This window comes from Peromyscus maniculatus, chromosome 7, assembly GCF_049852395.1.
Source record: "Peromyscus maniculatus bairdii isolate BWxNUB_F1_BW_parent chromosome 7, HU_Pman_BW_mat_3.1, whole genome shotgun sequence".
NCBI classification, from domain to species: Eukaryota; Metazoa; Chordata; class Mammalia; order Rodentia; family Cricetidae; genus Peromyscus; species Peromyscus maniculatus.
This window is the reverse complement of record NC_134858.1, coordinates 70,066,197-70,082,568: the sequence shown is the minus strand read 5'-3', so window position 1 is coordinate 70,082,568 and position 16,372 is coordinate 70,066,197. Positions and strand designations below refer to the sequence as shown.

General features: G+C 42.1%; 1 protein-coding gene across 2 annotated transcripts in view; it reads left to right on the top strand.

The window, feature by feature from the left end:
• Positions 1-16,372, top strand: part of Tex9 (testis expressed 9) — a 37,649-nt gene that overhangs the window by 5,953 nt on the left and 15,324 nt on the right. Inside the window, exons 4-9 of one of the 2 annotated variants that reach the window (XM_006973781.4) lie at positions 632-711; positions 5,578-5,626; positions 7,253-7,335; positions 9,863-10,041; positions 12,368-12,450; positions 12,865-13,038. In XM_006973781.4, coding sequence (XP_006973843.2) covers positions 632-711; positions 5,578-5,626; positions 7,253-7,335; positions 9,863-10,041; positions 12,368-12,450; positions 12,865-13,038 — 648 coding nt within the window. The remainder of the gene's footprint in view (positions 1-631; positions 712-5,577; positions 5,627-7,252; positions 7,336-9,862; positions 10,042-12,367; positions 12,451-12,864; positions 13,039-16,372) is intronic. The other variant, XM_042281241.2, reaches the window with a different exon arrangement.

Below are 16,372 nucleotides of genomic sequence, written 5' to 3'. Positions count from 1 at the left end.
AATCCATAATTATTTTTTAGTTGAGGATTAAGAAATGTAGCATCTATAACATTGCACTTAATACCTAATAATTACAGATCTGCTAGTTGTATTTGCAATTAAATATTTCACTGGAAATATTTTACAATTTTGCCAATATCTGAAGAGAAGGAAAATATTTGTCCAGAAGGACAGCATGTCGTAGTAGAATGAGAGGTACATTTTGTATATGCTTAAGGAGTCCCCCAAAGAGAACCTTTATTTCCACCCCAGAAAGCACAGAGTAAAAAACTGAGGGGATGTGGAAGGGAAAGGCACCTTTCTTCCCCTAGAAGCTAGTGGAATGTGCTTTTGCCATTTTTCAATTTGCGTTTGCTCTCTTTTGTTGTGTGACGGCTCCTCACCAAAAGCCTTGACTCTCCATGCCTCACAGAGCCTAAGGGTGTAAAGAAGATGAGGGCCTTAATGCCCTTTATATTTTAATCTTTGAGGTGATTTCCTTACACTGGAAGAGGATTTATTTGTTACTGTGTAGCATTTCTGATGTCATGGAGACCGTGGACGGCTGAAATGATGAGTGTTTAGAGAGGTGTTAAACTGGACTCTCTGAGTGCTGTTGTCTCGAATATTCACGGCGTTTCCTGTTTCACAGAGAGATCAGCAGGAAGTGCGAGCCAGGCCTTTCTCGGCAATAACTACATCATGCCGAGACGAAGATGGCTACAGCACGAGGTACGGGAGGGACTTCAGTTCTCCAGCAGCTTTCACTCAGTGAGCCTGGTAAAACTTGAATGGATAAAGTCTTTTTGAAAAGGTTAAAGTGTAATTCAGGGAGAGTATAGCATGTGAAATTGTAATTGGGCCTTTACCAGTCAGCTATAAGACAAGTTGTATCCTGTGTAACTCTCCAGGTGTTGTTTGAAAAGAGATATTCTTGTCTTCATTGGAAAAACTGTAGCTCAGGGAAGGTCAGTGCTGGGCACAGGTCAAACAGAGTAGTTCCCCTGGAGTTGACACCACAGCAATATGAGAGATTTCTAGACCTTTCTCACACACTATCACCGCTCCTTTAGAGTCGTGTGTGAAGATGAGGTAGTGAGAAATTAGTATAGACGCATACGTTATTTTTTGAATTTTTGTACATTTCTGGCACATCAAGAATTTAGGCAACCACAAAATGTTAGCTATACATTTAACAAAAGTGGGGGTTCTCTGTGAGTAGAATTGTTTTACTCAGTAGGGACAGTGATGGTCCCAAACAGCCCATGCTGTGGCTTTGGCTTCTGACAACTCACAGCTGTTTCAAGCACTAGAAAACAAGGTTGTAGCCACACCCTCAGCTCCTCTTCAGTGGGAGTCTCTTCTTGTTTCCAGTGAGCGCCCCATTTCACAGCCGAGTCTCCAGTTCTTTCTGAAGCCTGTTCTTCAACATGCAGAAGACCCAGGCATTGTGGAGACTAAACGGGCCTGACTCTGCTCTCCGGAAGCTAACACCTTAACACCTTTCTGTTAAGAGCATCAGCTGCTCTTGCAAAGAACCCTGGTTCAGTTCTCAGTCCCCAACATCTCACCACATCTGCAACTCCAGCTCCAAGGAATCCAACTCGTCTGGCCTCCATGAGCAGTAACATTCACACACACACACACACACACACACACACACACACACACACACACACACTCTCTCTCTCTTAAACATAATAAACATCAAAATAAAAATCTCTTTAAGAACATCTGCCAGCTGTCCTTCACCGTGAGGTAGGCAGTACTAACTGCTGGTGCTCTCCCATGCAAGACACTGCAGCACAGCTGTTGTGACTGGGTCCTCTGTATGGTAAAGGGCAAGTGTTGTGCCTTCGACAGGGAAGAAGACACTCTAGTGTGTGGTACTCACTGGAACCAGGGAAGAGAGAATCACACAGCACAGAAACTGGGTGTGGCTAGAATTGCACTGTGTGACTCTCAACACAACTGTGGCTTCTCAGAAGACAGCTTATGGACATGCGCTGTTTGAGGACTGTCACTGTTACTTTTTTTTTCCCTAGAAATATATCTCACATATATATATATATATATATATATATATATATATATATATATATATATATATGATATAAAAGTATTTTGTATCATTATTTGGCATGTGCATATGTTCATATAATGATAAATCACTTATATGCATCATATATAATTCTGTCTGACGTTTAATGAAACAAGATACTCAATAGCTACCCAAATTTCAAGGTTTGGATTACAGATAAAATTGGGTCTGGCTTTTATCCAGGAAATAAAAGAACTGAGATGATGTATTGGCAGCTGATCTTAGTTCCTGCTGAAGCCAGCAAAAGACTGAGTTTACAAGTATAAACATAAACTTGGTGATTTTCTTTTACTATAAACATAAACTTGGTGATTTTCTTTTACTAAGTTTTTCTCATGTCCAAAGTGGTGATGAGGCCTCTGTACACCTGGTACAATTGTATTTTTTGTTACACTTACTTATTTTGTGTGTGTGTCTCCGTGTGCCCACGTGTCCGTGTGCCCACATGCATGCAGTGTGGAAGTCAGGACCACCTGTGACACTTGGCCCTCTCTTTCCACCGTGCAAGTACCAGGGATTGAACTCAAGTCATCAGGGTTGACAGGAGGTGCCCGCTTGTCAAACCTGGAATATTTTCTTTCTTTCCTTCCTTCCTTCCTTTCTTTCTCCCCACACCATCTCTCCCCCTCCCTCCCTCCTTCCTTCCCTCTTTCTTTATTTCTTAACAGGGTTTCTCTGTGTAGCCTTTATTATCCTGGATCTCACTCTATACCAGGCTGGCCTCAAAATCAGAGATCCACCTGCCTCTGCTTCCCAAGTGCTGGGGTTAAAGGCGTACGCCACCGCCGCCGCCGCCGCCGCCGCCGCCGCCACCACCACCACCACCACGCAGCTCCTAGAATATTTTCTTAATGCAGCTGTTTCAACAGGTGGCTTTTATCATACGAAACATGGCATTTGATGATTTATTGGGATTATTAAAGATGAGAGATAATTCTATAAAGAGACCATCCTTTTCAGGTTGGAACAGTGATTATCTTCTTAAGACTCAAGCAGTGTATTCTGTGATAGGTCTTGAACACCTATGGTTACTCTGTCTGTCAGAAAGGCAGTAAGGAAACTAGAATTTGCTTTCCTTTCGTAGAGCATCCAAATCCTCTAGTGTGCTGAAAGCAAGGTTTACCACCCAGACCATCTCAGTCATACTTCAGACAAACCTTTCCTGAGTTTAACGTGAATCAGGACATTGTGCTGCAGCGTGTCTTGGTGGGAGAGCACCAGCAGAGGTGGCATGCACTCTTCTCGGTGGTGGGCCGCTGGCAGATGTTTTAAAACATTCTTTATTTTGATGTTTATTATTTTTGATTATATGTGTGGGTGTGGGTGTCTGTGCATGTGAATGTCACTGCCTGTGGAAGTCAGAGGTGTTGGGTCCCCTGGAACTGATGTTGCAGGATATTGTAGCTCTCCAACTTGGGTGCTAAGAACTGAACTCTGGTCTGGTGCTCTTAGCTGCTGAGCCTTCTCTCCAGCCCCTGGTAGATGTTTTTTAACTGTATAGATGTGTGTGGGAGAGGTAGGTGGTAGGTGGAAGGGGATGAAAAGTTCAGGAAACGTGCTAATGGCTAATGAAACGTCAGACATTAGCCTGAAATAGGAAAGTTCAAGATGCTCATGTGCAATTTTGGAAACATTTTTGTGTCGTGTGTAAAAAAGGTTATTTTCAATAAACTTAAAATATTTTGAAAGCTTACTTTCTTTTGCAGAGATATTTCTGGTAGATAAGACCTAATATATCTTCAAGTTAAGTAGCAAAAAACCTACGCATGGCCAGGTCAGTAGGTGACATCTGATAGAAAGTCGTTTCATTTTGTGTGTCCTCTACTGTGGCCGGTCATTCCTAGGGCATATCATGACACTTTCCCTGTAGCAGCAGTAGATAATAACATGGTATAGTCCGTGATATTAATACAGATGCTTTAGACAGTGGAACAGCGGCGGGAGCTTTCTGCGGAAAGGGACAGATAGCAAGTGTTTAGGATTTGTGGCCGTAGATAGTCTCCATCACAGCCACTCAAGTCTGCTGCTGTAGAGTGAGTGGGTGTGGGTAGATCCAGCCTGTTGGTGAGCCAGTGTATGCATACGCTAACAGATGTGCCTTGTTTTAAACTACGATATACTCTGTAAACCTAAGATAAAAGTTTCAGGGAATAAAAGGAATTTAGATTTATACATTCACTCATTAGATGCCTATTTACTTACGTTAGTTTAAAATTTTACATGTGAAGTGCTATGCCAAATTCATAGCATTAAGCAATGGGAAAGGCAGGTTGGACTCTACTCTCATGAGTTCATGATGTTATGAAAAGAGACCCTGACCCTGTTCAAGTGCATTGGAATGGTGGTGTTGAGCATGCTTTCGAGTAAAAGTGCTGCAGTGGGTTGTATGTTTTATTACTGGGGGGGGCGGGGGGGGGGGAGCATGAGCGCATGAGAGCGCATGCTCATGTGTGCCACCATGTATATATGGAGGTCAGAGGACAACATGGGGGATTAGTCTCCTTCTACCACGTGGGTCCTGTGGATCAAACTCAGATGGTCAGGCTTGGTGCATTTACATACTGAGACATCTTGCCAGCTCTAATTCCTTTAAGAAATGGATAGCTCATCCAGACCCACATCCTAGACCTTGTATTGGCCTATTCTAACATCTACCCCATCTATGACCTGCTGGTCCTGCAGAATGATAGCCACAGGATCTCCATGACTGGAGCAACAGCAGGACATCAGAGAGGAGTTTCAGGGAGGGTCCAGTGATGACGGTGTGCTGGACCAATGACTCATTGCGATGAACACTTGTGGGAGGGGCCGACTGGACAGAAGGGTGCACTGGGTGATGCCCTGCAGTGCCCAGTGCCACTAGGGTGAATAAACAGGTGTTAAAGAGGCAAGAAAGATGGAGGAGTGAGGTGAATTTTTTGTTGTTGTTTTTAATTATTTTTTTTTTATATTCTTTTTGGGGGTAGGATGCTGCAGGGATGAGGGACAGATATGGAGAGACTGGGAGGTGAGCAGAGTTGGGTGCATGATGTGAAATTCTCAAAAAATCAATAAAGAATTATATATATTCATATATATATATATGAATGAAATGGATAGCTCTGTGTATAGCCAGCCATCACTTATGATTTATACTAATAAAAATTTATGCTATATTTTCCTTAAAAAATACTGCTATACCTTCTCTGTAGCAAAATATTTAACCTAAGCACTTTTTGATGTAATATAAAACCTAAGCCTTTATTCAAAGTAAATTAATGTCTAGGAACTAGAATCAAAGTAAAATATAATTCCTTGTGCATATGTATTTATTAAATATATATTATGTCTAGATATAATTTATATGGAAATCAACTTTATAATTCATATTTAAGCTAATGTATTGCTAAGTGGAAACAGAGCAATATTTCCTCTTTAGAATATAATTACTGTTGACTTTCATTGTGTCTCAGCTTAATGTCATCTATTTTAATGTAGTGCTTACTTTTGGTTTGTAGAGATCTGCTGTCATCTGAAGGGATGGCTCATCCATGGTCAGAAACCAAGGTATGAAATCAAACTTTCTGTAAATGCAATTACATTCTGTAGAATTTAGGACTTCAAAAAAAAACCCCACACATTTATTTGCACCACAGCATGCATGTGGGAGTCAGAGGACAACTTGTGGGGGTCGGTTCTCCCCATCCACAGTGTAGACTCTGGGAATTGAACTCAGGTCATCATATTTGGCAGCAAGCACCTTTACCTTTTTAACCATCTTCCTGGGCCCTAGGGTTGTTTTTTGTTTTTAAAGAAAAATAGGGAAAGAGTGTGACTCAATAGATAGAATGTGAAACTCAGATGTGATACGCTCATTCAGCGTTGCTTATGGAAGATCTTGAATAACTTCTTCCTTGTAATTCCACTGAATAAATTGGAGGGTAGTGACAAAGTTCTAAGGAAAAGACTCTGTAGAATTAGGCTCTTCACTTCTCTATGAATCATAATCCTGTGGTGGTTTGAAAGAAAATGGCCCCCAAAAGGAGTGACACTATTAGGAGGCATGGCCTTGTTGGAGGAAGTGCGTCACGGTGGGGGTGGGCTTTGAGGTCTCTTTTGCTCAAGCTTCTCCCAGTGTGACTTTCAGTCGACTTCCTGTTGCCTGCAAGATGCAGCACTCTCAGCTCCAGCACCACATCTGCCCGCATGCCACCACGCTCCCCACCATGATGATAATGGACTGAACCTCTGAAACTGTAAACAAGCCACCCCAATTAAATGTTCTCTTTATAAGAGTTGCTGTGGCCATGGTGCACCGCAGTAGAAAGCCTAACTAAGACAGGTCCTCATCTAAAAAGCATGGGATGGGAACTGGGCACCCTGGGATCTCTAAGTTTCTATGCAGAGCTCTTCTGAGTTAAGGGATCTGCACACCTCAAAGCCAGGAAAGGCTGCTTGGCACACGGTTGGCTAATAAGGAGAACTGAATTCTGTGACTCAAAACATCCTGATTTATCATTCACCAGCTAGCTGAATATACGTGCATCTTTGGGACTCATTTTCTGTACTCCTGATTCCTTTAGTCCGGGTGATGTCTAGGTCTTTCCTGCACAGTTCTGGGATTCCTGAAAATGCAATTGAATTAATTATATAAAATGCCAATTTTTATTTGTAGCAAAATAATAATTCTGTATGTTACACAATTTTGGGGGCTGGAGAAATGACTCAGTGGTTAAGAGCACTGGCTGCTTGTCCAGAGGACCCTGGTGCAATCCCCAGCACCCACATGGCAGTTGACAACTGTCTGTAACTCCAGTCTCAGGGGATCTGACATCCTCTTCCAGCCTCCAAGGGCACCAGGCACGCATGTGGTACACAGACATACATGCAGGCAAAAGACTCATACACAAAACCAAAACCAAAGCTAAACCAAACAAACTTTCTGTTGTTAGAAATGATTAGAGTTGGGCACTGGAGAGATAGCTCAGCAGTTAAGAGCACTGGCTGCTCTTCCAGAGGACCTCTGTTCATTTCCCAGTACCCACAGGGCAGCTCACAACTGTCTGTAACTCCAGTTCTGGGGGATCTGACACCCTCAAACAGACACAACAGTGCACAGGAAAAAAATCATTTTTTAAAAGAAGAAACAAGTAAATTGTTAATTAATTGGTAGTTTCAATTCTTTTTCTCTAGCCAAAGACCAAAAACACTGGTCCTGTAAACAAGGTTCAAAACAGACTCCACTCTGCAGATAAAGAAAGGAAAACAAATTCAAGGTACAGTAGTATAGTTCGCAAGCACGACTTTCCTTTTCAGTTTACAGTCCACAGATTCAGCATTCTTAGCTATAAACTTTCTGTTTCTGCTGATTTTTATAAAGCCTCCAGTATAAAGTCACTGCATGTCTCCCATCATTCTCAGCAATTTAAAGCATTTGCAGCTTGGGACTGTTTACAGCAGTTAATAAACATTTTTTGTTCTCTAAAACAAAATCACTACCTTTCCATAATTTTTGTTGTTGTTTTTTGTTTGTTTTGGTTTTGGTTTTGGTTTGTTTTGGTTTGGTTTTTCAAGACAGGGTTTCTCTATGTAGCTTTGTGCCTTTCCTAGATCTCGCTCCGTAGACCAGGCTGGCCTCGAACCCACAAAGATCCGCCTGCCTCTGCCTCCGGAATGCTGGGATTAAAGGCATGTGCCACCACAGCCCGGCTTTTACTGTTGTTTTTAATGAGACATTATTGAAACTGGGACTGAGATCTGGGGTTTATTTTGTTTAAAGATTTTTTTCTTTTTTTCTTTTTGGTTTTTCGAGACAGGGTTTCTCTGTGTAGCTTTGCGCCTTTCCTGGAACTCACTTGGTAGCCCAGGCTGGCCTTGAACTCACAGAGATCCGCCTGCCTCTGCCTCCCGAGTGCTGGGATTAAAGGCGTGGGCCACCACCGCCCGGCTTGTTTAAAGATTTTTTAAAAATGTATATGTATGTGCATTTGTGTGAATGTATGCCACTTATGCCCTTCAAGACCAGAAAAGGGTGTCAGACTCCCCAGAGCTGGGGTTATAAGTGGTTGTGAGTGACCATGTTGGTCCTGGGGACCAAACTTGGGTCCTCTGCAAGAACAAATGTTCTTAAATGTTAAGCTCTCTTTCTGCTGCCCACCCCCCCAGCCTGGGTTAGGTTCTTGCAAACTGTCTTCTAGTTCTTGACAGCTTGACAGAATGCCACACATTATTGTGTTTATTAGATGGGAATGGTTTGTTAAGATATAAATTAGGTTATGTCATAATTGTTATTTACATTCTGCTGGATTTTTTTGTTTGTTTGTTTGTTTTTTTTAAGATTTATTTATTTATTATGTATACAGCATGTATGACTGCAGGCCAGAAGAGGGAACCAGATCTCATTACAGATGGTTGTGAGCCACCATGTGGTTGCTGGGAATTGAACTCAGGACCTCTAGAAGAGCAGTCAGTGCTCTTAACCTCTGAGCCATCTCTCCAGCCCCCTGCTGGATTTTTTTATTGTTGTTGTTTGTTTGTTTGTTTTGAATGAGTACAAAACTACCCTTAGGATCATAAGCATGTCTTCATGAGACTGGATATGATGAACTTTTTTTTTTAATAAAAGGAAAAGAGTTTGGTTGTAACAACCAGTAAGCGATTTAATCTTGGGTAGTCTATAGCCTATCCAAGCTGGTAATTACATTTATAATAATGGGGAAATCTTTCTTAACTCTTATGTCTTTTAATTACTTAAAAAGAAAAAAAAATAGAATTGAAGGGATAGAAGACAAAATTAACAAAAACAGCCTGAAGAGGTCATTGGCTAAATTGCATGTATCACTGCAGAACTCCCTATTCTGGCTTCACAGTCACCATTTAAATTAAAGGTGGTTATTGCAAGAATTCACAAGCATTTGCCTTCATGTTAAAAGTAAGCTGAGCTGTTGTTGGAGGGCTTCTCTCCAGGTTCCACCAAGCCCTGCAGTCCCACAATCCACTTATAAAATAATCACTCAGACACTTATATTACTTATAAGCTGTATGGCCGTGGCAGGCTTCTTGCTAACTGTTCTTATATCTTAAATTAACCCATTTCTATAAATCTATACCTTGCCGTGTCGCTTGTGGCTTACCGGTGTCTTTACATGTTACTTGTCCTGGCGGTGGCTGCAGTGTCTCTCCCTCCTTCTTTCTGTTCCCCCAATTCTCCTCTCTCCATGTCCCGCCTATACTTCCTGTCTGGTCACTGGCCATCAGTGTTTTATTTATATAGAGCACTGAGCTTTCAGAGTCAGTCTTGGTGACATCCCAATGCATTTGGCCTGGTCCAGTCCTTTGTGCCTTTGGAAGTGAGTTTTATTTCCTAATTCTTCCTCCACTTAATGTTAAAAAGTTAAATCCAACATTTTGGTCAACTTTAATTGTTGTCAGAATGTGTTTCTCCACATGGAAAATAAATGTTGCGTTTGATGGCACTGAAGACCTGGTAATTCTTCCGTAAGAGGTGAAATCCTTCCCAGTTTTCAGTCTCAGGAGAGGGCAGCATCTCCTTGGACGGTTCTCCAACAGCATGCAAAGCTGAAACTGTAGGCTGGGTCTGCCCAGCAGGCCTGGATCCCCCTCATAAAGACTGACTGCCTGCTAGGACTCTTAGAGCAAAGTCCTCAGAGTATCCATTGTAGATTTTATCTTAAGTTTAATTTTATAACAGGTTTATCAGCGTTGTTGTTTGGGCAAAGCTCCATCCCCTCCCCCACCATCCCATTTCTGCTCACGTGTGTCCATGCATGCTTTACTTCTTAGTGTTAAACTGAAATATCCCAGTGTGCAGACTGCCAATGATGTGGCCATCCCAGACGATTTTTCAGACTTTTCCCTTGCCAAGACAATTAGCAGAATTGAAGGGCAGCTGGAAGGGGACAACTTGACAGAGTGTGCAGATGACGACGTTTTCTATGGCGTTAGTAAGGACATTGGGACAGGTAGGTTTCCTTTTGTTCCCAGTTTTTCTTTTAACATTACAGCTATTTAGAAAAAGATTTGGGAGAACCATTCTTTAAAATTTTATTATGAATATGGATTTATGTCTAGGTAATAATAATCTAGAGAGATGTAGTGGATGGAAGGAAGATTCTAGATGAAGTAAATTGGCCAAGTAATTGTTGACCAAGGGTGGTGGTGTGAGTTCCCTGAAGTTGCCTCCACTTTTCATCTGTTTGATATTTTATATTGTAAAAAGTCATGACTATAGTATTGTTTTGAGTTTATTGAAGTTTTCAACTGAAATCAAAATGTCCCATAGCTTATCGCTGAAATAGTTTCTCTGAGTACCTTCCATCTATTTTTATTATATTCTGTTTATTGTATGTTAAATCAATATATTTAAAAAGGATAAATGAATTGATATAGCCACAGATAAGCAATCAAATGAGTTTTTCAATGAATATAATTTTCTTTCTGGTTGACTTACATTCTGCATATAACTAGAAAAAACACTGAGTTTTAATCATCTAAAAGAATTGTATTTGTTAGCAGCAGTGCCTCTAAAATTACTGAAATTATGAGGAGCCACCTGTGCTGTTGGAACAAAAATCCAGAACAATTGGAATGTGTGAGCACTGTTACTGTGAACTGTCATTTGGCTGTGTAATGAATTTGGGTGTGCAGTATGGTTAGCTGTGACTCCAATCTGGCTACCTAGCGCCTCTGTGATAACAGTTTCTCCATTTGAGGATTAGAGTTGGTTCAATGATGTCTTGAACACAGCTCATGCATCACAAGAGGCTGACAGTGTGTCTCTTTCAAATACACAGTTTACTGTTCACACATTCAAAGTGGGGGGTGGACAACTCACAGCAAATGCATCTGAACAGCCTGGCTCTGAGTGATGCCACCAGTGTCTGGAGGTGGGATTCACTCAAGACAGTGGCAGTCTTGCCCAGGACAGGTTGCAAGGCTGCCAGCCCAGGGCACGGCAAACCCCCATGACTACAGTCACTGGTGGGAAGGGCAGTGAGCGGGTGCTGACTCTGAGGCAGATGGTCCTTCCAAGTGGCATCGCTCGAGCTCAGTAGAGACCAAAGAGTCATGCTTCAGTTGTGCCTAGCCATTCAGACAGGGTGCCAGACAGTGAGTGGTCACCAAGGTCACTGAATGGTCCCTCACTGCTAGCACAGTGGCTTGTGTGCATTGAGGTTCGTTGGAGACCAGCCTCTGAGGAGCTGCCTGGTCCTTCTGTGGCTTGTCTCCTCCTTGTAGACTTTTTGGCCCCTGCTCCTGATTGCTATGGGCTGCCTGCTCCCAGGGCGTGGCTGATACACTCAGGTGCTCGCTTCTGCCCTCAGCATGGTCTGGCTGTCGGGATGTTTAGCGGGAGTGTCTCCATTTTATTTTCCTCTTTGTAGTTCTAAGTGTTCACTACAGATGGTCATAAAGTTTATCTCTGAAATTCTGATTCTCTGAAGAATCCGACACATTGTGTGTGATGATGATTGGGCTACACCCTAGTCAGTCACCATGGGAAGCAATTCATTTATGCCTTTGTAGCATTTATTGACCTAATCAATCCTCTGGGACCATTAGAGGGAAGGACAAGGGCAGTAAGCCAATCAGGAAGCTGGCTGTCACTCTTGAGATATCTTCCAGGACATGCTGGGCAGATGTTTGTTCCTGGAGCCAGTCACCCGCTGCCCTGCTACAGTACAGAGGTGGAGAAATTCAGGACCAGCCGCAGGCTTCACCATGAACACTGCACCTCCCTGTGGCCCTGTCTCAGTATTTTCCCTCTTCGGTGTGCTGACCTGGGTGTTTTATTCCAGGGAGAATATTCTTGTACTCCAGATGCTTGCTTGGAGTGGCTGGGTTATGGGTGGAATAGAGTGATCTGGAGTTAGTTTGGAAGCACAAATGGTAAGACATGAAGCTTTATTTTTGCTAGAGAGGATTTGTTTGTTTCTGTCAAATTCGTGGACATTGTCAGCCTGAGACCACTATAAACTCTGGTTGATATCGTTTGGATCGCTGTGGTAGGTGTGAGTGCCGTCTTTAAACGTATACGAGCCCCAGCTTGTAGGTCTGGTTTTTAGGAGGGGTTTCGTCCTTGCCCCGTCTTTACTCACTCCCCATGGTCTGTGTGACCACCTGTCGCTGTCCTTTTCTGTTGTCTGACCTGGGGAGTGTTCAGTGTTCAGTGTTCCCACCACAGTTTCCTGTTAGAATGCCTACTTTGACTCATAAAACATGATGTCTCCCAGTTGATAATGTCTTAGACTTGGTAAAAAGCAGTCATGTGTTGACTTGACTCCACAGAAGCCCAGATGAGATTTCTAAAGGCCAAGCTCCGTGTGATGCAGGAGGAACTGGACAGTGTGGTGTGTGAGTGCAGTAAGAAGGTAAGCTGGGGCGGCCTGCTCACAAGAGTGCTCTGCTGAAGACACGAGGGGCAGTCTTAATGTATTTTCAGATAGCCTTGTTCAGATCATAATCCACAGCTAAATATCATATTCAAAAATTGTATCTAAATACCAAACTTTATTCTGAAATGATGACTTACCACAAAGCTTAAGAATGTACCAAAACTGTTGAAATTAGAATTTACTATTTTAGACTTGCCAGATAATAAGCTATTCAGTATAAAATATCTGATTTCCATTTCTGACAGTGAATATGGAATAAGCTTTATTTTTCTCAGGAATTCATGTAAATATCTCATCAAAGACCATCTGAGGCTCTTGTGTCTCCTGCTGTGTGTTTTGATGTCAGTTCTTGTATATTTTTTACATAATTGACAATGTCATTGATTGTAGGAGGATGAAATTCAGGATTTGAAGTCCAAGGTGAAACATTTTGAAGAAGACTGTGTGAGACAGCAGCAAACAATTACGACACAGCAGTCCCAAGTAGAAAAATATAAGACTCTTTTTGAAGAAGCAAACAAAAAATGCGATGGACTCCAGCAACAGCTCTCATCCATGGAGAGGGTAAATTTTACGTTTCCACTCTTGGCAGTTGTTCCGTTATTAATATTCAATGAAACATCCCCCTTAAACAGAGTATTTGACAACTCTCTGAGGTACACATGCTGTATTTCACCTCCTAGACAAGTATGAACTTCAGTGGCTTTTAGTATATTCATGAATTCATGTAGCCATGATCTCCAATGTAGAACACATTCATAGCTTCCAAAAGATGACTCTTACCCTTCAGTCTCCACACCCCCCATCTCATCCATGCTAGCCCTGGGTTACTCCTTCTCTTCTGTTTTCTGTCTCAGTAGATCTGTCTGTTCTGCAAATTTCCTTTTTCATAGACTCAAATAATATACAGTCTTTGTGATTGACTTATTGAAGAAATTTTTTTTGTTTGATTTGTTTTTTTACTGTCCATCCATGTTGCAACACTAATGTTTTATTCTTCTTTAATTGTCAAGTATATTCCATTACATGAATATAACATATTTTTAAATTTATTGTTTGTTTATGTATTTGTTTACTTACCTTGAAATGCTGGCATTGAAGCCAGTGCCTTTCACAGGGACATCTGCCAACTGTTTCTTAGTGCTTATACAGAGCTCTGCTCCTCCAGCAGCGTGATGGCCCAGTCTCTGCACACTCTCACCGGCACACCCTAAGTTATCCTTTTGGTTACAGCATCCCACTGGCATGAATGGCTATGGTTGGGTCTCCATAGTAACTGATGATGTTACTCATTTTCCACTTATGTACCTTCTTTGGAGAAATGTCCTTTGAGACACACACACACACACACACACACGCACACGCACACGCACACGCACACGCACACGCATGCACGCACATGCACACACATGCACACACATGCACGCACACACACACATGCATGCGCACACAAGCACATGGACATGAGTTCTGTGGCCCATGTGTACCCCTAATATAAACACACACTCGCACACATGCAGTAAAGAAATTTAATAAAAATCATCTTTATTGGCTGGATGTGATGACCTCTGCCTTTAATCCCAGCACTTGGGATTCAGAGGCAGGTGGATCTCTGAATTCAAGGACAGTCTATTCTCCATGACAAATTCCTGGACAGCTAGGGCTACATATAGAGACCCTATCTCAAAAAACAAAACAAAACAACAGAAAACCAACTTGACTTAGGGATGTTTTAAAAACAGTAAAATGCATTTGTTCTGAATACTCAGTTTAGTGGGTTAGTTTGTCAAGGTGGAGAGCACAGACTTGGGAGTCAAACACATAGTTGGATTCCTGCCCTGCTGCCACCTCACTCTGGCAGTTTGCTGGGAAAGTCACGCCCAGCGTTCCCTTCTATCGTATGTTTTGCCTGGCACATACCACCGAGAAGATGGCCTTTGTTCCCACACAAAGGACTGACCTAAGCAATGTTGTCCTCCGACAAGCTAATCCACTGGATACGATGAACGCGGCTTTAACAACCGATTCAACTAATGTAAAGAAAATTTCTGTCTTCTGCCAGTGTGCTTTACATTCTTTCCCATGTCACCAGCCTCTGAGCACTGTCCCAGGCAGACGGTGAGCCACATTCTTCTACTGCACATTGGTTTTTTGGTTTTTATAATGCTCTAAAATTTCATATAGATGTACTCATAAGTGCACTTTTTATGTCTGGTCACTTTTGTTGAGCAGTTTTATTGTTTTTGTTTTTATGTATTACATGTTTTCGTTTGTTGCTCTGTATTTATTTACAAATACACCACATTTAAAAATTACTAATTACAGATGATATCACTGTGTTTCCATTTGTCATGGACACAAGTCTTTGTGAGTACATATCTGTTATCATGATGTTGGATAAATACCTATGAGCAGAATTTCTGGATTTTATGAAAAAATCCATGTTAAAACTTTTTAAGAAACTGCCAGGTATGGTGGTACCTGTAGTTAATCCCATTACTCAGAAGGTAAAGTCAGGAGGATTAACAGAAGTTGGAGGCAGGCATGAGTCCTGCAGTGTGTTCCAGGCCATCCAGGGCTGCCTAACGAATTTGTCTGAAAAAATGGAAAAAAAAGAAGCCAGGCATGGTGGGAGGCACTTGGGAGGCAGAGGCAGGCAGATCTCTGAGTTTGAGGCCAGACTGGTCTACAAAGCAAGTTCTGTTACCAGGGCTGTTACACAGAGAAACCCTGTCTTGAACCCCACCTCCCCAAAAAAGAAAGAAACAGCCAAGTCAAACAAACAAACAAACAAATACATGTAGGGAAACTATTAACCTGTGTTCCAAAATGCTTGTCCCACCTGGAATTCTACCAGTGTCCCGATCGTGTCCCCACACGTGGTCTGTCCCCACGCGTGGTCTGTCCCCACATGTGGTCTGTCCCCACCGCTGCCTCAGCTCAGAGAGGAGGCGTGTGTCTTTGCATTGCCACTTTTCCTTCTCTTGTCTGCTGATCTTGTCACATGCCATGCCGTGGGCTTCTCTGTGGTCCATCTGCACGTGTGACAAGACCTGGCTTCAGGGCTCTTCATGAGTCTCTGTAATCCCCTCACTGGAAGCCTGGGGATTGTGTATCATCTTTTGTCATTTTACTTTGCTTCATCTTTTTTTTTTTTACCGTGTGTTTCCACAGGCAGAAGTTTAAGTTTTTGGTAAATTCTATATATTATTATTTTCCTGGAATTTCTGGTTTTTCATTCTGTCCAGAAACTTGCCTGCTCCAAAGCCATGACAATTTTTCTTCTAAGCATTTCATGTAGTATGTGTATATCAGTATCATATGAATCATATATATGTGATCCATTTCAAGTTAATATTGTGTGTAGTATGAAATAATTTTTTTTTTCGAGACAGGGTTTCTTTGTGTAGCTTTGTGCCTTTCCTGGAACTTGCTTTGGAGACCAGGCTGGCCTCGAACTCACAGAGATCCACCTGCCTCTGCCTCCCGAGTGCTGGGATTAAAGGCGTGCGCCACCACCGCCCGGCGAAATAATTTTTTTATGTAGGTAATGTTGTGGGAAATACTGATCCCCTCCCCCATTTTATTACCATGTCATTGACTATGGGGCCCAGTTCAAGACTTTTAAAGCAAAATTGAAGACTTGGAATTTCCCATAAAAGTTTTGTTGGGCAATATGTGAAGTTTGTTGTTGTTTGTTTTTATTTGTTTGTTTTGGTAGCAGCAGCTTTTTCTGTTTGCAGGATGCAGTGTGTCTTCTCTGCATGCTGTAAAAATTACCAGGATGTAGTGTTAGGCTTGATGGTCCAACCTTTTATTTCAGCACTTGGAAAACAGAGGTAGATGTATCTCTATGAGTTTGAGGCTAGCCTGGTCTACATAGGAGACTCTGTCTCAA